Genomic DNA, 21867 nt, shown 5'->3' with positions numbered 1-21867 from the left:
GAATATCATGTCCAATTCTAGTGTTCATAAGTCTAGAAGGATGTTGAAAAGTTAGAAAAGAATTAGAAAGAAGCCACAAGAATGATTACAGAATTGGGAAACGTGCCTTATGCTGAGAGAGCTCCATAGCTTTTGTTTGTCAAAGAGAATCTTAACTTGTGACTTGACTGCAGTCTAGCTATATACCTGGGAAACAGAAATTTGGTAATAAAGATTTCTACAATCTGCCAAAGGTCTAATAAGATCACATGGCTGGGAGTTGAAGTTAGATAAATTCATACCAGAAAAATGATGCAATTTAACAGTAAAGATAATTAACCATTATAACAGCTTACTATTTTTTTAGAGCAGGGTTTAAAAAATAAGAGTTGATGTTTTTCAGAAGTATATGTTCTTACTCAAGTATAGCTGTTGGACTTGAAGCAGAAATTGAAAACAGAGAAACCATGTTTTATGTATGAATTCAGACAAGTACTATGGTCCATTCTGGGCTTAAAAATGTGTTAGTCTATGCTTTTGAATACCAATTCCCTGACTAGATATGAAATCCTGTTTAAAAGTTTCAAGTGTAATAATTGGTGCCTTGAGATACTGCCAGACTATTAGCAGCATTTTCCAAAGCACCTAGGTTTTAAGCATTAGGCTCCTAACCTACTTATGTAGTTCAGAAAATTGATTTATAGCCAACCTGCATCTTTGGGAATCTAAATTCCTTTGAAGATTTGGCCCTTAGAAATGTGTCTTGTAAAATTTGGAGAACAAAATGCTGCATTATTTTAAAACCTGAAATTTTGGAAGCTTTGTTTCTTTTGGGAAAGACATACCTTCCAGATCCCCATGAACTAAGAGAGCATAAAGTATCATGGGAAACAATGAACCACTGTTGTCTTCTTCACTGTTAGTGAATTAAATGGGTAGCTCTGTTTCATTAGGTATACATTTCAAAGGGACGAGTGATTCTTAGATGAAGAATCAAAGGAAGGATTAAAAACTCTTCTATCTTCTGTCATTTATAGAGTTAAATGAATTTAAATCCTTTATGATAATAAACTACAAGGATACAAAATATGAAAGCTTAGATTTTTTTTTTACAGCTGTATCGTAACTTCACTCCATCAACACCAGAACGAGTCCATTATGATCTTATCTTGGACAAAGGACATTGCATATTATCTTAAAGCTAAGTTCTGTTCTTCAATAGGTAAGCACAGCTGAATGCACTTCCCACTGTTCCAATAGAATTCATGCAGGGAGACTTGAATGCCTTTTGTAGTTTGGACTGTGAGGCTTTTTTAGCCTAATACAAAGTTGGGGAGTTAAAAATTAATAAGAAAGGAAGACACTGCTCTACAGCACATTTTCTATCCTTCAAAAATAATATTTAGTAAAAATCACCGAACATAAGAACATAATAATTGCCAGTTACTGTATCAGACCATAGGGCCATTTTGTCACATGAGGCAAAGTGGACACTGAAAGGAAGATTGGACAGGTTATAACCAGGGTTTTTGCCCTGTTCCTCTTCCACTTGCAGCCTCCAACATTTAAGGTCTAGGAAGCTCTTATCCAGAAACCATACCCCTAACTGCCATGTTCAATAGCTACTGATGCACCTTTCTTCCAAGGATCTGTCCAATCCCTTTTTGAATTTTATGGCAATGAGTTCTACACTTTAATTACATGCTGTGTGAAAAAAAAACCCCTCTCTTTCATTAGTTTTAAACTTACTACCTACTAGGTCTTTTTTACGATTCCTAGTTCTTGCATTGTGTGAGTGTAAATAATAAATCCCTATTTACTTTCTCTTTACCATTTAGTATTTTATCAAACATTATCATGTCCCCCTCAAAGGGTCTCTTTTCTAAACTGAATAGGCGTAGTTGCTTTAGCTTCTCCTCATATGGAAGCCCCTCAGTATCACTAATTATCTGTGTTGCCCTTCTTTGCACCTTCTCCAGCTCTTCTATATCCTTTTTTAGGTGTGGGGTCCAGAACTGGGCATAGTGTTCAAGGTGTGGACACACCGTGGATTTATAGAGGGGCATAATGATACTTCCCATCTTGTTTACAATTCCCTTAATAACCCCTAACATTGTTTGCCTTTTTGACAACTGCAGAGCACTGAGCTGATGTTTTTAGCAAACTGTCCATAATGACTCCCAGATCTTTTCTGCGTGGTAACAACTAAGATAGAGTCCCATCATCATATATATGGAGTTTGGATTATTTTTGCCCATGCACATCACTTCATACTTAACTACACTGAATTTCAATGGCCATTTAGTTGCCCATTTGCTCAGTTATGCCAGATACTTCTATAGTTCCTCGCAGCCCACCTAGCTCTTTACTTTGAGGATTTGTGTGTCAACCACAAATTTGGCTACCTCACTACTTGCCCTTTTCCGAATCATTTATGAATATGTTAAAGCAGGATCAGTCCCAACACAGAACCCTGAGGGATCCCACGATTTACTTCTTTCCAACACCAAAACTGCCCATTTATGCGCTCTTTATTTTCTATCCTTAAGCTCCTTAGTAATCCACAATTGGACCTTCCCTGTAAGTCCATGACTATTTATTAAGAGCCTTTGATGGGGGACCTTGTCAAAGGCTTTTTGGAAGTCCAGATATATTATGTCAGCTGCATTACCCTGATCCACCTGCTTACCAATACTGCTGGCCTTGGCTCCCCCACCCCGTCCAGTCCTCGGCGTGGCTTTGGAATCATGGCGGCGTTCCCCCGCGCTTGGAGCACTCCGATTGGCTGTTTCAGAGTGCAATTAGAGTGCAAATAGCATTACGGACAGACAGGCAGACTTAGGCTTTTATAATATTAAAATGAATCACTCCTTTTCAAGCATAGACAAGGAATTAGGCAGCTCATGCAGAAGGCAGGGCAAGGAGGCACCTTACAGACTGGGCAGCTTAGAAATTTCAGCTGAACAGCCTGTCGTTCTTTCTGCATGCACTTCTGTGTTCTCAGAAGCTGAAGACCATGGAGCCCCAACACAGGCACGAGGAGACAGCACCCTTTCGTTCACAGCACCATTATGGAGGAGTAAGGCTGGAAGGAACCTGCCTGGGAGTAGGGATAGTCAAGGGGCCCAACCCTCCCACCTCAGAAGCTAAGAGTATGTCTGCACAGCATTTCAGAGAACTAAAATCTAAATCAGCTAGCTCAGGTATCGATGGCAAGGCCATAGGCTTCAGCTACTTGTCCAGGGTCCTGGCAGGCTTATACAGGCCGTGCAGAGTCTGGCCTGAGTTGGCCAGTTGAAAGGTAGGTGTACATGAGCTGCAATCACACCTCTGGTGACAACTTACAGAATACAGACCCGTAGCCATGCCTCACAAACAAAACACTGCTTGAATTTGAGTGAGATGTCTGTCCTGACACAGGAATAGCAGATGGTGAGTATGGGTGAGATGTGTGGAGGAGAGAAAAACTCTGAACAGGATCCTAATAAGTAACAGAGCTTTCCACAAAGCTCTCAGAGGCAGGGAGAAGGGAAAAGGAGGTAGGCTACTTGCCAGAGGTCGATTTGTCCAATTTAAAGAAATTAATTTAATTGCTAATTGCAGCAGAAGTGCTCACAGATGCTGCCTCCAGAGGTAGAAAGTCCAGACAGTAAGCAGAGCAGGATTAGCACCCCCTTGAACTGCCTCAGTGAGGTATGCACCCAACAGTCAGGACTCGTGACGATCCTGTGGCTTAAAAAAAAAAATAGATGAGATGACAAACATGAAACCCCAGTCACCACATTAAAGAGAGTCACTTTTCAGAGCTGAACTGCACTCTAAAATACAGCTTTGATGTTAACACGTTATGGTAGCTGGCAGGAGGTATTGAAACATCCTCCAGGTTTTTTTAAAAGTTAAATCAGAGCCTCACCTTGCAAATTACAGCCATTCCTGCAAACAGGAGAACAAGCAGAGTTTTCAGGCCGAAAATGAAGCCCCTATTTCAGCAGTCAGTGATCTTTCGCACATACTCAAAATTCCCAAGCCCATGAAGGAAAGCGAGTGAGTTAACAACTCTGTGCAATTACAAAATTATGTTGTGCTTATTTATTTTGCCTTAAAAGATAAGAACAGTTGGAGAGTAGATGTTGTGGGGCCTCAGCAAATCTATTGCCAGGATTTGCTGTTTGAGGCTTTCGTCCATGCAGTTTAATCCAAATTAGTAGGAGCTTCAGAAAAGGATTTTGGCAAAGTCACAGCTGGAAAGATTTTTGTCATTAATTCTGCCAACTATATAAAAATACAAAAAAGGGGAGGGGTCGGGGGGGGGGAAATCAAGATTCTTGGCACGTGTTTTTTCTAAACTAAAAAAAAAAGGAAAAAGAAAAAGCAAATGAAAATCCAGATTTAATTAAATGTTCCAGATTTTTGTCCTACCCCATAATTGTTTTGTAACTGCACAAAACCTATTATATGATTATTAGATAATTAAATAAAAAGGGAGAAATTTTCTTAATTAAAGGAGGAAAAAACAGTCCATTTCTTTTCCATTTCCCTTGCCCCAACAGCAATATCGGCCTGTGCATTTTTTTGGCAGGTCATTCCCTGTTGCAAACAGAAGTAGTTTATCAAGTTCAAACTGAAGCTTGTCAGGGTTGCCTCATAGAACAAATGTGCAGAACATCTACAGCTAATAAAAACCCAACCAACTCTGTGCACAGCTGTCATTCCCAGAGAAAACTGACCTGCAAACTACTCTGTCTCCTCTATTTTGACATGACATACCCTGGATCCATCATATTAATAAACAATAATAAGCTACTACCTAATAATCACTAGCACATACCTACCTTCAGTGCACCATAAACATATGCCAATAGCTCTTCTTACCACAGACCCATTTCCTCACTGGCTGCCCATCCATCCCAATTCTCCTGAAACCTTGCGGAGAGGGGAGACCTCAAAGATAACAGTCTGCCTCTAAGGGGAGCTTCAGCATAGGATTTTGGAAATACCAGTCCATTTTTTCCCCTCAGGGTTTTTTTAAATATAAATCTCTTTTAACAGTTACATTTTAGAATAAATTAAAAGAGCAAGGGAGCAAAAGCCAGCTTGAGGAAGGTGATCCCCCCAAGCTATGAAAAGAATAAAAAGTAAAAGTAACAAACTGAGAGTCCCAAAGATATTTCAAGAAACATTTCTACCCTCTGTTCCCAAACACACTAATAGTAAAGAACCAGACCTTGCCCCCGCTCTTTCCCCACTTCCACACAGGCTCCAATCAATGGCAATGGATGACAGTATGACACTTGTCAAATGTTGAATTTAATGTTTTTTCCCTTTGAAAATTCCAACAGACCTGCCAATCCTTCTCTTCCCCCATAATCTCATCAGCATTTTTTCCCCTCAGGGGTTGGGAATGCTGGACTGGCAAACAGAACTGACTGCAAATTGCGCTGAAGTTTTGAAGTGACAGCAAAAACAATTTTGAAAGCCTTCTTCAATCTTTTTCTTTTTTAAAATTGCTTCTCTCAAGCTCTAGTAGGGATTTCCTGCATGACAGGGATCTTAAATGCTGCCTGCAACCAATACCATCACAGTCCCTGGCGTGATTATTACAGTAGTATGACATAGTGGACTTACCTATCACACCTCTCACTTCAGGAACTCAAACTTCTTACAGAGTAATGCCTCAAAATACCCCTATGAAGCAGGCCCTTTACTCCTTCTCTATACAAAGGAGCCAAAGAGAATAGACCTTGGACAAAGTCAGAGACAGGAAAATAATTCATATGAGAGGAGACCACCTGCATAAAAGGACTTCTAACTGCCCTTCCAATGGATCTGAATTACTCTGTAGAAATACAAAGGTTATTTTGATCTGGTGCCAACACATTTCCACATGACATAAGCTGACTGCCCAAAGCAAGCATTTCCAAAGCTGAATTCATTCAGTGATGAACCTGCCACCTGTGTTTCTGTCAAAGCTGCATCCAGGAGTAGATTGGTCAGAGGCTTTTGCGGCTAGTGCCCAAAAGCTTAAATCTGCTTCCAAACAAAATCAACAGCATAATCCTCACTCTCTTCACTGGGAGCAGCATCTACAGCCAGATTTCTAATGAACATTGTAGAAAATAACAGAATTTGTTGAGGACAGTACTCCAGCACCGGGCAGCTGTTTTATTCAGTACTCAGAAACATAACCTGTTGTGGGGCCAACATATGTTATACGATGTATTTGACTGCATTTCCAATGATGTACCCTTGTAGACCTGAAATTATTTCTACTTGAAATAGCTTTTAATGAAGACAAGAGAAATCCTTTGCATGGCACATTTATAAAGTCACTTCAACAAAAAACAGGTTGTTGGAAGATTAACAGATAGGAAACTCTTAGCTGAGCCTATAAACAGAGGATAAAACAGTAGAGTTAGTACTGGCAGAAAAGTTATTTAAACCTTGCAGCCGGAAATCCCAAGTACTCTGTGAACTTTATAGCTACCAACCCCGTCTTCGCACAAAAAGCAGAACCCTGCAAAGAGCCATAAGCCAAAGAAGAATGCTTTTATAAACAGAAAGAAAGGAGCCCATGTTTGGGCTGAAAAGTAAGTAGGAAAGATTACTAGCAGCTGAACTAAATTAGTCTTATACAGTTTAATGACCAAGAGAAAACTACTAGTATTTTATGCTCTTAAAAATGGCAGCATCCATTCTTTGGACAGGCTAGTTTTCCCTGATCTAGAGCTGTTCCAATTTATTAAGGCTAGACTTAACATCTGCAATTCTAACAAGTTTATATGAAGCCTGTATTATCATTAGAACCATCTGCACCACACTCAGTGAAAGTTCCTGTAAGCACCACATACTTTTGTTTAGGGGGGTAGGGGAGAATGGAAATACTGAATCCTTCAGAAGTGTGACCCCTATGAAAGTATCCCCTTTCCTATGAATTACCTGGCCTGAGAATGGATTCAAACTATCTGATACAGATGCTTTTCACAAAGGTGTTTTAGAAGAATCTACTAATTGGGAGTGTAGATTATGGAGCTAGCAGGAGACCCAAGAGAATATGATCCCAGTATAGTAGAAAGAGAAGATTCCAAATTCAGGACCTTCTTGTCCAACAGTGGACTAACAGGGAGATTCTCTTTTCCTTGTTAAGAATTAAGCCAGAAAAGTTCTCTGATGGCCGAGTGACTGTATCAACTGTTTCCATATGACCCAGTTGCATAACAAGGAAAGGGGTTGGTGAGCATGGCACCAGGCCCCTGCACCAACTTACAGGGGATGTCAAAATGGCAGCCCCAGGGGAGTCAATGCCATGGCACAAGCAGCAGCCCTACACCACTCCTGTATCGGCAGCAGCCATATACAAGGCACTGCACTGCACTGCTTCTGCTACCACCCCTTGATAGCCAGTCATCTGGCCTCCAGGGCTCCCCACAGGTTGAGAAATTTGGCAGTGGGGGAGTGATAGAAGCATTAATTGCCACTCCCTTGCTGCCAAATTTCTGGACCTGTGGGGAGCTGTATGGGCTGGATGTGACCCTGTGAGTTAGATTGCACTGGTGTGTGGGGTTGTTCAGCAGCTGGATCTAGGTGTGCACGGTCAGGCTGCTGTGCGTCCAGACTCAGGGCAGGGTCACACCCGCAGACCAACCCTGCATGGGATCAGACCCACGAATCGACCCTGCACCACTCATCTGGCCTGTGCTGGTAGGTTGGGTACCACTGCCATTAACCATTCAGCTGCTGAGCAAGAGGGGGCTAATATCATCATCGCTCTGAACATCAAACAGTTGTTGCACATGAATTTTCTTTGATTCAAGAGCTTACATGGAATTGGATTACAACTGAGCAGCTGAGGTCTAAGTAGAGTTAGGTGCTCAAGTGACTGCGCTGGACTGTTTCTGAGAACACAGGGAAGTCCATGTCTGTCACCTATACTTCTCTTCAAGCGACAACTGATGCACTTAAGGTATCTGGGTGCCTCAGCAGAATTGTGGCTGTTGCTCAGGATGGCATGCAATTTAAGTGCCACTTGAGATGCACAACAGGATCTGGGCCTTGCAGTCTATACAGCAGAAGCCAATTTACAAACAGCCTTTGAGCAGGGAACCATAACAACAGCCAGAATCTCAAAACCATCATCACACTTCTACCCCTCTGTAATCATGTCTACATGATTACAAGCACCTCAGCAACAGGTCAATACATAGCAGAAGCATATAGTTCAATCTGGCCTTTCTACATTAGAAGCCACAGGTAAAAGGAGCAAGGAATAAAGTACCAGGGGTTTTCAAGTACAATAGCTGCTCCTGGCTGGGCAAAGTGACCATGGAGAAAAGAATTCTGAAATCTCCCTGAAGTTACCAGAGGAGTCCTTCCAGACAAGTGAGTTGGATCAGATTCACACAGGAAACCTCCCGGCACAGCCAGTTCACCTGGAGAATCACCATTTCCTGGTTCTTATTATACATCTGTTCTCCCCTTCATAATCCCCTAGGTATTCATGTATGGAGTATGGCAGCCTAGGCACATGCCACAGCCAGGGAGGAGGGAACATAGTGAGAGCAAAGGCTCAGTCTGTCTCTCCTCCCTGCCCTTCCCCCCTCCCAAACTCTATAAACTTCTATCTAGCAGACAGGGGGCAGGATGCAGCCTCTGCCTGCATAACCTCTTTACAGCTCTGCCAGCAAGGGGCTCCAACCTCCTCTTCTGTCCATATGCTGCAGTAACTGAAAAAGGCAAGACCAAGAGTCCAAAAACAACATTTAAAATTATGGAAAATGGCACAAATAGCTTTGAAGGATAGACTGACAGGAATGAGTGCAAAGCAGACTTCTGAATGGCCCATCTCTGCCAGGGACAGGAAACTGGAACCTTGGGGAGAGAGTCAATGGAATCAGTGAGAACAGAAGATGCCAAAAATTCCTGCTGCTGATAGCCGATTTCTGCCTGAGGAAGGAGAACCATCCATCTGCAATGGAGACAAAATTGTGCAAAGATGAAACAGTCCTTCACTACAGAATGCATGGTGGCTCTGTCACCACCTTGCAACTAGCCAAACCACAGGGGTCATAGATTATAAGCATAATGCAATCTGCTGCTTGGATGTCAGATCTTGAGGAAATGGTTCAGAAAAACTTGGACAACTCAGGTGCTCCTACAGGATATTTAGGTGCTGGATGCTAGAAAATTGCTTCTTTGGCTACCTTTTATTCTACATTATTTTTAAACAGTGGATGTTAACATCAGTGCCCCAGTTACATCTGTAACTGCAGCTGGAAAGTGTAATTTTTGTTACTGAACAAGAGCTGTGATGTATGAATTACCAAAAGAGGTGCTGTTACCTGCAATGCAAAAGGGAATGCTATTTGGAGCAAGTAGGGTAGAAACAAACCTAATCATTCTCTTAACACATACACAGCCTGAGTTTCAACTGTCACACATCTTGCACAGCCACTTGAGTTCATTTCTGCAAAAGGCCAATTTTCATAGAGATGTAATTATAAATGCATTGCAAATCTATTTGCAGAAATACCTTCCATGCACTCTAACCCTCAGTCCTTTTGAGAGAAATAAGAGCAAATACCAAATATTTCTGATGAAATTAAAGTCATAAGTTACAAAGGACAAGTTTCAGAAGCAACATTTTTTTAGGTAAATGCTCAATTCACATTTTGTTGCCAAAAAAAGCTTCTGGGCTTCAATATCACTCTAAGTTTAGAACAGAACAATTATATTATGGCCCACTTTAAATCTCAGCACACAGTGGTTTATAATGACAATACTGAAAATAAATCACTGTTTTAAAACTTTCCCAACACACCACAGATTAGATCCAGAAGGGTAGACAAATTTGTCACTGAAAATTTGAGCTGTTCCTGCTGGAACTCAAGGCTGTAACACAGAGAGTGAAACGAGTCAATGGACTAAAGAAGATACACAATGATTGTGCCTGCCTAGATATTACTGGTTTTATGGAGCTCCCAACTATAGCCAGATTACTGTAGGACCACAACAGCCTGCAGTAAATTAAGAAGTGGGGTCTTTATCCAGCAGGAATGAGCTGATATATTCACCAACGCCCTACTGAAGTATATTTGACCACCAAAAACAAAAAAGCCATTAACATCCTGTATTAATAGGCTTTGTGGTTTTTAAGCAAGATATTTTCATGATGGACACAATGTGAATTCAGCAAAGTTTTCCCTTTAAGAAATACAGCATCAATTTCAAAGAGCTGATTAAATTTAATACCATTAGAGAACCATTACTGAATTTTTTGGGGGTTGTTGTTACTGTTTTAACTATCACAGTTAGTTTCTGAACCAAAAATTACAGACAGTTGGCTTGACCAAGAGTCAAGGTTTAGGAATGTGAGAGCAAATCCAAGGTATAGATGAGCTTCAGATGTGGACAGGCTTCATGGGGCTTAATAGCCTCGCCAAGTCTTGTCAGGTCATAGAGGATTTTTTCTTCTTAAATATAGCTGGCCAGGATATGGCAGGAAGAATTCACATGTGAAGCTGTTGCATGCAACAATTTTAAGAAATTCACAACAAGCATTGCTGGTTTTATTGTGTATTATTTTAAAAAAAACCCTAAAATTAAAACGATCTTCCTAATAAGTGATCCTTGATCACCATTATGTGTTTCTAAAAAGTCCAGATGTTCACAGTTTAAGAAGCCAAACAATACTACTACTTTTTGCAAAAGTTAATAGTAAAAGAATAATAATAATGGTTTTAGTCAATCATCATTAGTACTTGAAAGTACAAATATAAATTAAATAAGTCTCAAAAACCTTGTACAATAAAATCTGCTATAAACAAAGGTAATTAAAAAGAACTGTTCTTATGTTGTGGTTTTCATTTTGTTTTTATATTAAAAGCAGTATTTTCTTTCTGAAACAGATGAATGTTAATGTCCAGATGTCTTTACAAAGAAATAAAGTCTTCATTCTTTCCTCATTTTAATCTGTTTATTTTGTTACTTCTGGTTGTCATCTTCTTCCTTGGCAATCCTCTTTGTCACACCACTGAAGTACTTGTCACGAAAAGAATTGTGCCCCTTGTATGGCATGTACTGACTGTCCAGCAAGTGAGAATACTGATCTTGGTCCTGTATGGTATCACAATACAAAAGGCAGACTAAGTATATGCTGTCATTTGTCCTAGAAGTTACTGCAAAGTCAACATCAGGCACTCAGCTATAAAAATCCTTCTAAAGCTGTTTGTTCGATAAGTAGTACACATTCCAACAAAGTCTATCAGAATTAACAAATGCATTCTACTCCAAAGTTCAAACTTAAACAGACTAGAGAAATAGACTTGCAATGAATTTTTATGTAATTTAGCTTTGCTTCTCAAAAGAATCTGTACAAGTGGATCATTTAATCAAATGCATAAATTCAAAACTTTTAAAAACATATTCTGGTCCAACCATCAGTTTTCTATGAACATTTGATAGCTGAGCTGTGCTGCTTTAGCTGAGGTTTAGTTTCTCAGATAAACACCAGCATATGATTACCCACTGACTGGGTAAGTACCCAAGTACTCATGCAGGAAAATTTAAAGACTGGTTCTGCAAATGTTACTACTATAGTAAAACTTGATCACTCAAATATTTGTGGAAAGCAAACACAGAAAAGGGAAAAAATGGACACAGATTCTGCAAAAAATAAAGCAGACAGCAACAGAACTTACTAAGCTATAATGTTAAATCTGTGATTGAAGCTTTTATATACATTTATATAAATTTACATTACACACATGCACAAAGACAAATCTTATTTTAGTCATTTATTGTGGCCATTTTACTTGAGACTTTTTGTTTACCAACTCCTGGCTTTGTGCAATTAAGTTTTAATTAAGTACTGTTATCAAGAATCTACATTTAAAATATATCAAGCTGTACTCTGGAGTTCTAAGGAAGCAGGGTGGCTATTTTAAACGACAGTCTAGCATTTATGGTTTATGTAAGTTTACTCTGCTTGTCAACAGTACTGAATTGGTATAAGAAACCTCACACAAACTACCAAATGCTACAGGAAAAAGAAACCCTTAAAATGTTTCCCCTGAATACACACATGAAATTTACTATTGTTTTACTTTAATTTTTAACTTGATGCTTTTTTAAAAATGAATAAATGTGTTTACTGCTTCCAGCACTAAGTTAGGTTATTCACTCTCACGCTGGACTTGAAATTAAGGTGGTACAAGTATATTTTGTCACTTCAATACAAACAATAACACAGAAATAAATCGGCACTAAAAATACCAGTCTCAATCCTTAGCCATTAAAGTGATCACGTTGCATTGGCTTTTGTTTTTATTTATACGATATATCCAAGAGCATAAACATTGTTACGGTAAATAAAATGCTACAAAAAAATCTCTGAGTAACTGTTTATACAACTTTTTTTGGCTCGAACATGATTGACACAACTGGGACCACGCTCCTGGCAGGGGACCCACCAGTTTAGAATGTACAACACTGAAGACCTACCCTGTGCATTTTCAGTAAGGAAACTTATTTGTAATGCGCTGATTTGTGGGCATGTGCACAACTGCCCTCTGCTGGATACAATCAATCAGACACGTTCCTGTGCATGCTGTTTTCATTTACTGTTCTACTTTCCGACTTTCCTTTGGCTCAAAATAGCCATCTAAACTAAAGCCTTAAAGGAAATATACGGTGTAAAAACACAAACACATGTCTTGCCAGCAGTATGTCCCAAGTGCTTATCAGTCCAATTTGTGTACTGAGAAGTTAGAGAGCGAGTCGAGAAGGGTGACATGGGTAAAGCCATTACAGAATACATTACTTTATAGCATGTGTTCTGTTGCCTGTGACAGGTGCCCCACCCTGACACTTCCTTGGTTCATAACCCTGATGGTGTGTTACTATCCTAGGCACAGAAAACACTTCCACTAGGAGAAAGAGGAGGAATGAAAACAGTAAGCCTGTTTTTCCCCGCAGGTCAGTCTGTATCAATTCTGATAGTGAAAGATTTTTTTCAGAAGAACATGGCACTACTATTTCTAGATCAGAGTTTTTTAACCTCTTCAGGTTTGCAACCCCTAATCGAACACAGCAACCAGATGTTTACTCTAAAACATGAAAGAGGTATCAAAGAAAATACTACATTATTTAAGGATTTTGAGAGGTTAACGAAATACTTAGCCTTGAAGGCAATAAACCTTCAAAACAGAGAAAGGAAAGAAGTCTGCAACAGAAGCTAGAAAAAAATTCAAGACAAGAGCAATGTGCTTGTATCCAGTCAAAGGGAACATCATTAGCTCAAGATAACACTCTTAAGGTGGACTCTGCTGTGGTACACCAGGCCTTGGGGAGAGCTTGCCATGCTCCAGCGGTCAGCAATATTTTCTGACAGCATGCAAGCAGTTGTTATCAGTAACAGATCTATTACAGATCCCTTTAAGCTTAGACAGAAGTTAAGCAAGGCTGCATCATTGCTCCAACACTCTTCTCAATATCCCTTACTGTGATGCTATCTGACCAACAAACAAGCTTCCAGTCAGAGTAGAGCTAAAATAGACCAAGACCACCTCAACCACAATCATCGAGCTCCAGTATGCCGATGACGCTGTAGTGTGCACTCACTCAGAAGTAGACCTTCAGGCAATCACTGACATCTTACTGAGGCATACAAGACAATGGGACTGACACTTAACATTCAGAAGACTCAGGTCCTCCATGAACAAGGACTTAACGAGCAGTCCCCAGCTCCAATAATTCAGATTTATGGTGAGGCTCTGGAGAACACTGAGCATTTCCTACACCTTAGAAGCCATCTCTTTCAGAAGGCTGAAATCGACGAAGAAATGCAACATCACCTCATGTGTACAAGTGCATCCTTTGGACACCTGAGGAAATGGGTGTTCGAGGATTGCAACACCAGATTTGAAACCAAACTCAAGGTTTATCAAGCAGTCATGATTCCCCATCTTACTGTACAGAAATGAGACATGGACAACATACAGGAGACACCTCAAGTCACTGGAGATGTACCATCAACACTGCCTGCAAAAGATCCATCAAATCCAGTGGGAATGCAGAGGCACCAACATTTGCATCCTCTTGCAAGCAAACACGAGAGCACTGATTTGATGATCATCTGACATCAACTTTGTTGAGACGGCCACATCATCTGGATGATCTAACTCCAGACTCCTGAAGCAAGTTTTATTCTACCAGCTCAGTTAAGGCATATACTCAACAGGAAGGCAGAGAAAGTGCTTCAAGGACATTATCAAGGCCAACTTGAAAAAAATGCAGCATTGACATCAACTCATGGAAGACTATCGCCCAGGACTGTCCCAAATAGAGAAAGAGTCTGCTGTGAGGATTTCAGTACTTTGAACCCTTACAATGACAACAGGACACAGAGAGGCGGGAGCAACAGAAACAGTGTGTTGTGGACCAAATCAAGAATCCAGACCACCCACCCCACACAGAAACACATGCCCAAGTTACAACAGTCTGTTGGTCCTGGATCAGCCTTGTCAGCCATCTTCAGAACCACAGATGCTGTTCGTCATCTTCAAATTCGAAGATGACCATGACATCACTGATTGGTTTGGTTCAGTTTCAAAGCACGGCACCTGTACACTGTCCAGGTTTTACATTCATACATCAGAATTAGTAACACAATGTTTTGCAGACCTTCAGTTTTGTTTGTTGACTGATGTCTCTGTGCTCCCACACATTTGCACATAATCTGCCGAAGGTCACACTTGCTTTAGCAATTCTGATATTGGTTTCATCACTGATGTGAACTGCACATGACAGTGTACTGCCGAGATAGGTGAATTTGTCCAGTGCCTGGAGGGTTTGGCCATTCACTGTTATGGTAGGCTCTACATAAGACTTTCCTAGTGCAGGCTGGCGCATCACTTGTCGTCTTAGTGTTGATTGTGATATCAAAGTTATCACAACTGGAAGAGAACTGATCTATACTCCATTGCATATCAGACTCAGATTCGGTATTCAGGGAGCAGTCATCAGCAAACAGAATATCATGAACAGTCACTTCCTGTAATTTTGTCTTCACCTGTAGTCTCCTCAAATTAAAAAGTTTGTCATCAGTCTGGTAACTGATGTCAATCCCAGTGTTATAGTCACAAAAGGCATCTGTAAGCATAGCAGAGAATATCATACTGAAGAGGGTTGGGGCCAAACAGCCCTGCTTGACTCCACTGGTGACTGGGAATGGTTCAGATGCCTCCGTCATCCACAATGCAAGTGAGCATGCCATCATGGAACTTCTAAACTATTGTGATGAACTTCTCCAAGCAACCAGATTTTGCCATGATCTTCCAAAAGCTCTCCTGATTGACTATCAAATGCTTTTATCAGGTTAATGAAAGTCATTTACAGGTTTTGTTCCTGGCATTTCTCCTGAAGTTGACTAGCTGCAAACACCATGTCGATGGTCCCACGTCCTTTCTTGAAACCACACTGATTCGCAGGCAAGAGACCTTGTTCAATGTGTTGCACAAGGTAATTCAACAGAATTCTGGCAATGATTTTACCAGACAGCAAGAAGATGCCCCAATGGTTGACCCACAGATAAAGCAATCATGGAAGGTCCTCAATTGCGAGGAACTGCCTATGAGCCTTTGGTTGGCAGGGGGTAGGGAGGAGGACAAGAAGTTAGTACAACCAGCAGCTAAAGAGCCTCATGTGCAGCACTGGCAGAAGCTGAAACTGCTGTTACCATGTGTCCTCGCTTGTAATGTGCACTCCAATTTCCAGCAGCTGAACTTCAGGAAAAGGTGCGCTTGTATGCAAGAACATATAGTAATTCTGTAGCAAAAAACTAGAATTCAGCTGGTCAATATCAAATTCTTTTCTCAATTTCAGACTTTGATACTAATATTTAAAACCTACTTTACATGGCAGGCAGACCAGCAGACTTAGGAGGTACATCTGTTTTTTTTTCCTGGAATACCACTAAAAGAATGGCAAACTGAACAGGTAAAATCTGAACATGGGCAATAGTTTGCATTTAATCTCACAAAGACAAATACATGCCAGATCTTTCTGAAGTAATTTATTCAAATGACATCATTATATTGCTGGGTGTTGACTAATTACTGGGAGTCAGAATATAATGATAGATGTTCACAGAAAATCATCCATACCATCCCAACTGAAATCTGCTTTTGAACAACAGCTGAAGTTCGTATATTTTACATATGAGCTTTATTTCTGCAAAAGTAATTCTGCCAATTTTTTAAAGATGTTTTCTCCACATGCTCGCTACAGAAGGTCCCTGGGCCTTGTTAATGAACAAAACCTGGAGAAAGCAGAACAGCAGATTTCACACAGTATAGTATTGGTGTCAAATCCCCTTTGATCAGTAAATTGCCAGCTTCCGTCAACAAGGGATCCCTTAGCACCCACTCTTTAAGCAAAGCAGAAGGCAAGGGCAAAGAGGTGAACTTTCATGTTTTAAATATCACCTTCTAACTCCCTTTCCTTAATGCTCAACATTACTTACTTCAGAAAGAGGAGGGAAATGGGATGCTACAATAGCCGATACTATTTGAGGATAAATAGTGAGAATAGGAAAGTTAGTCACTTTGCTTCCTGATATATTAGAGGTATAATATCTAATGGTAATTGTGGACAAATTGGTGAAATTTATCTAGAAGGCACTGCTTTGGGACACAGAGAGAGACCAACAAGGAACTGCAGCTACTAACTTGAGTAAGTATATCTCCTCTTTAACAGCATTACAAAAAAGTGCAAGATTTTTCCCTTTAGTGAAGGGTCATATTGAAGGTTCCCCTTTGCCCACTGTCAAGTTCTTTGATAACAAGATGATGATTTCTTCAACATCCTTGGTATTGACCTCAAGTCATCTACATCCTCCCCCGGGGCAGCTGTCTGCAGCTAAACTGCTGGTTTCTATAAAACACGTGCCCTAAAATGGCTTATAATGCATCCTGTAATAATTAAAAGCAACAAGGCTGAAGTCAAAGTAAAAGCCAACTAACTGCTTACAGGCTATTAGATTGTGTAGTTTCATACTGATTATTTTATAACGAACACTAAAAATATATCACAGTGTATTGCCAAAAAATGAGAGAGATGGGGAAGGAGGGAAAAAGACTAAAAGTAAAACTGTGTGTGATGTTGTTGTTATTATTTAACTTTGTGCAAGAATTAAAATCCAATGCAAAAGTTTTTTTTCTGAATCTAGTGGGCCTCAGTTCAGCCTCAGGGTAATTATCCATGTCCGGCTTTTGTTTAAAAAATCTTCCTACCCTTATCACAACTTCCCACTGCTCTACATCTGGTGCCGAACAGTAGCTATAGAAACCACTTGCACTAATGTTATACAGCTATAAACAACACCAAGACATTTCAAAACTATGGACAACAGGGTCGCTCATATCTAGCAACTGAAGCTGGTAAATACAGTAGGGGAAACTTATAATCAATAAAGATTCTTAGAGTGACCGTATGACAAAGACATGCTGGAATCACTTATCTCTGCAAATCTCTAAAGCACTTTGCTTTAGAGTTTTTTCATGGGCAGTTAGGAATGAGCATGTTAGACAAATTCTCATTTCCATCTTGACCTGCAGTCTTTAGGCACGTCTCTTAAGTGCAATCAGCACTACCTCTATTGACCTTGTGTCCAAAGGTACTGATTAAAAACTTTAGAAGAATAATTGCCAGGAAAAAGAGATGTGAAATATTTCTGTTAAAAAGCCTGATGTAATATAGTAGTAGCAAGACAGATATGGTGACTTGATGACCCTCCAACAAAACTGGAAGACAGGCAAGTTTGTAAGTAGAATAGTAAAATACATACTCAGTATGACAGGAATTTAAAAGTTTAATTGCTTGGTCCATTCAAGAATACATACAGAGTCTCTAGATCATTTCTGTAAAAATACTGGAAATTGTTTTGTCCCATCTTCACAAGGAGTTAAATAATTTCTTTGAAACTAGAAACCAAATATAGGCAATACAGATCTATCTATACAATTTCTGCCGCCTCTTCCCAGTGTGATGTAAATAGATTTTGTATGTATTTTGGAAAATAATTTGGCACAATGTAAAGTGCTTCAACTGGCCCAACTTGCATTTAAACTAAAACATAAGACAAAACAGATTCTACTAGATTAGAAGCCACAAGTGTGACAGAATTTGAAGCAACTTGGAAAACAGTCACTTGTATGCTTTGCTTTTGGAAGCACTTTGGTCCTTCTACATGAATGCCTACAGTCTCCAAATACTAGAATTCCTTATTACCAATCTGAACTCTTCAGCTAAGTTGACACCTGGCACATACTGTTCTACCTTGCCTTCTTTAGTTAATCATCTTCACTTTTTTTCAATCATCAATTTTCTCAGTGTACATTTTATGCAAATCCATACAGTTAAGTGGCTATTAAGTCATCCTCCAATATGGCCACATTAATTTATTAAGAGGGAAGGGAGTAATTTGTGACAGGCACCTTCATCCAAAGAAAACTTGAAAATGTTTTCTTTAAAACTTCCTGTTCATTCAGTGCTTGTGTTAGAGTAATTTTTTTTGTATTGGCTTTATCCAATTTGCGCTAAATGAGCTTGCATTTTATTCCAAATTTACAAAAAAATTGCAGCTTTTTTATCAGCTGAAAAAGATTTATTTTCAAACAGGACTAGAAAAAAAAAATGAACTGTTGTATTAGTCTGGGGTGTTTTTGAAATCCTTATAAAATTACAATATATCAATATTTTTAATTGAATTAGTATCTAATTTCATCTTTCATATTAAATACTTTCTTGAAATTAAGAGACAACTGATTTTTAGCACAAGTTCAATCAGATTTATTGCTGATGAGATTTTCAACCACAGGTCAAACTCCTGTTGAGATAGGGTTTTGGAGTGTTTATATGGTATTTATTGTAACATATACAATTTATTCATTACTGATAATATTGGCAAATACTAGAAATATTGCATGATGACTAAGTATAATCTAAATATCATTATCTTCATGAAAACTTTGTAGTTCTTTCTGAACACAGCGGATGAGATGCACTAGAAACTAGTGCCTAATTAAATGATGTGATATTAAACATCTTAAAGAGGCACTCACAGAATGCTGGCATATAAAAACACACTCACAAGCAAGAAAAAATTGCCAGAGGTCCAGTTCTCTTTTTTCATGCCATCCTACAAAACTAAATTGATATGAAAAAGAACAGGAAGTATGATGATTAAGATACCCTAGAGAGCATGATGCCAAACCCTAGAAACTATCAAAACTTTTCTTGGTGGAAGGCATTAACAATACAAATCTTTACTTATTACTTGGACACACGCCATATCAGTGTTCTACTTTTCAGTGTCCTTAAGCTATCTAAAAGACATCTAGATCCCCGAGCAGAGACACCCACATAGTTTCAACTTAGGAAGAAGCCTGCCAACTAAATTCAGGTGAGCAAAACTAACTGCTACAGCCACTGAACTGACCAAATAGAGAAAGGACTAGGTGACACGACACACAACAGTGCTAAATAACAAATGCCTATAAACAGAAAGTGAAGTGGTTCAAATTTGACCATATGGATCTTGAGTACACTCGGGTCTCTGTGCAAGAGTTGCATTCCGAAAAAACCTCACATGAAGCGAATCCATTATTGCGTGTAATTAATAGGGATACGCACCAGCATCACTCTACTGCCCCCCCACCAAACCATGACAAATTCAAACAGTAATCACACAATACAATAACTGCTGTGCGGAGAGGCTGTGAGCTCCATGCTGCAAGCAGCGGCACACACGGGAGAGGCACCCAGGGAGGGAAGCAAGGCGGCAGGGAACGCCGGCTGCTCACGGCTCCTGGCTCTGCCCTGCTTCCCTTCCCCAGGTGCCTCTCCAGCCTCCTGGTGCAGCAGGGAGCTTGTAGCCTCTCCACACAGCCCTGCTGTTCTCAGCCGTGCCAGGTCGTACCCACCAGGCTGGAAAAGCACCTGAGGCAGGGAAGCAGGGCGGCAGGGAATGGCGGCTGCTTGTCCTGCACTGCCCTGGGGATGTGCCTCCTGCGTCTGCTGCTCTTTGAGGGACACGTCCTCACGCACAAGAGGCACGTGGCCAGGGCAGTGGGGTGTAGGGCACAGGGTCCAGACAGGGAGGGGAGCTAAGCCAGGCCCAGGAATGGGGCCAGGGCTCACTGTGCCCGTGAGTCTGCCCCTTCCCCTTCAAAGTGCACACAGCAGCGAGGAGCTAGCCCTCCCCCAATGAGACATCAGACGGTCCGTCCTGCTCCCCAGTGGGGCCCTGCAGCTGCACACTACAGTCCCAGGCCCCAAGCACCCCCCAACTGGACAGTGCCCTGCCCAGCTCCCTCTCTACAGGGGCCTCAAGCCCACTTTCCTGCCCCCCCATACCTGCTGGAGCTGCCCTTGAGGCTACTTGGGGCCACATGCACATACTGCACATGCACGTGGTGCCCCCTGTCTCACCACCTTCCTTCTGCTTCCTCCCAGCTCCCTGCAGGATGGAACTCTGCCAGCCTGCAGGGACCTCATTGCCTGCCAGCTTCGCATAAGATCAGATTTTTCTCGCACAAAGCGAATTTCTGGTATAAATAAGGTCGTTGCATACAAACCAATTCGCATAAAGAGAGACCCGAGTGTACTACTAATGGCAAACCTGTCACTGTATCAAAATAATACAGAAAAAAATGTATTTTTCCAGATAATTTAAACTCTTGGTTTGTTACTGCCAAAGTCAACTGCACTTACTCAGAAACACATGTGCAATTTGTTACAGTAATTTAAATGCTGCTTGACAATTTAAGTTAGATATTATGTATTAGGATGGGAACTTCGCTGAGTTGGTACCGTGTGCCCCTTGCAGGCCTACATACAGGAATCTACTTTGACTCTTCACCATTGTTTTAGGGGGTTTTTTGGGGTTTTTTTACAACTAGTTAAGACTGTACAAGGTGAGAGAGAGTCCAATGCTGGTAGTATAGTTAAGAAGTGACATGATACTTATCCATACCTCCCCCACACTTCCTATGATGGGTAAGGATTCCTTCTAATGCCAGAAACACCCAGTTTATTCCAAGAAAACACCGGCTTCTTCAATAGTGAGCATGGGGTCAGGAAGCTGCAATGATGGTACATGATGAACTGAGGTAAATCTCCAGCTTGGGAAACACTGCCCTAGGTCTATTCCAGGGTCATTTCTTCCAAGGCCAGGGTAGTTTCTCAAAACAGCTGCTGCTTTGTGTACAGCCATTCCCACTAACTCCAGTTACCACCCCCCAGTGTTCTCCATCTCAGGACACATCCATAACTTAATATTGTGCTTCCAAACTGTTCTTCAGTTTTTTGTTTTCTTTAACAGAGTTTAAGCAGAAGACAATGGCAAGAAGATAAGGGAGACCTGCTCATCTGAGACACTTCTCAGGAGAGCTTATAAGTATTAAAAAAAAATCTTCCCTTTCCTATAGAGGAGTTGGAGGTAGGATATTATGACAAATGCCACTGTCACAAAGCTGATGCCCCTTCTATCACTGAACTAAACATTAAACTTACCACTAAAGAGAAAGTAAGAGAACTGACTATAGTTTATTTAACGACCAAGTTTTCCAAGGTAAACACTCACAAGCCCCACTGAACTCAAAGGCTGATCCTCCCTACCCTGTCAGCCAGTGTGCCCTGCATGACAAGTTTACCAAAACTAAAAAACAAATCATTGCTTTACAGTGCTTGATTAAAATCAGCAACTTAAAAACCTGATGTGTTTTTTTCTTTTTTTTTTTGAAGTGGTACATGGTAATTTTACAAAACCTCTCATTCCAGTCATAAAAGTCTCAATCACAGCAGAGCTGAAGATCAAATGCTGAAGAGAGAAAA

The 21867-nt window shown here is 40.5% G+C and overlaps 1 protein-coding gene and 1 long non-coding RNA gene across 2 annotated transcripts in view; one reads left to right on the top strand and one right to left on the bottom strand.

Moving 5' to 3' along the window:
* Positions 1–1100: 1100 nt before the first annotated feature.
* Positions 1101–10480, top strand: LOC109281172 (uncharacterized). The gene is made up of 2 exons (XR_002087741.2): positions 1101–1201; positions 5372–10480. It is a non-coding gene; the product is annotated as an uncharacterized LOC109281172 (long non-coding RNA).
* Positions 10481–10532: 52 nt separating this feature from the next.
* The window catches only part of TRMT11 (tRNA methyltransferase 11 homolog), a 48152-nt gene continuing 36817 nt past the window's right edge, over positions 10533–21867 (bottom strand). Inside the window, exon 13 of the mRNA XM_006266644.4 lies at positions 10533–11088. Within this exon, the coding sequence (XP_006266706.1) occupies positions 10957–11088 (132 nt within the window). The 3' untranslated portion in view covers positions 10533–10956. The remainder of the gene's footprint in view (positions 11089–21867) is intronic.

This window comes from Alligator mississippiensis, chromosome 1 (genome assembly GCF_030867095.1).
Source record: "Alligator mississippiensis isolate rAllMis1 chromosome 1, rAllMis1, whole genome shotgun sequence".
NCBI classification, from domain to species: Eukaryota; Metazoa; Chordata; order Crocodylia; family Alligatoridae; genus Alligator; species Alligator mississippiensis.
Note: the sequence above shows the minus strand (reverse complement) of the source record. Positions and strands in the feature narration are given on the sequence as shown.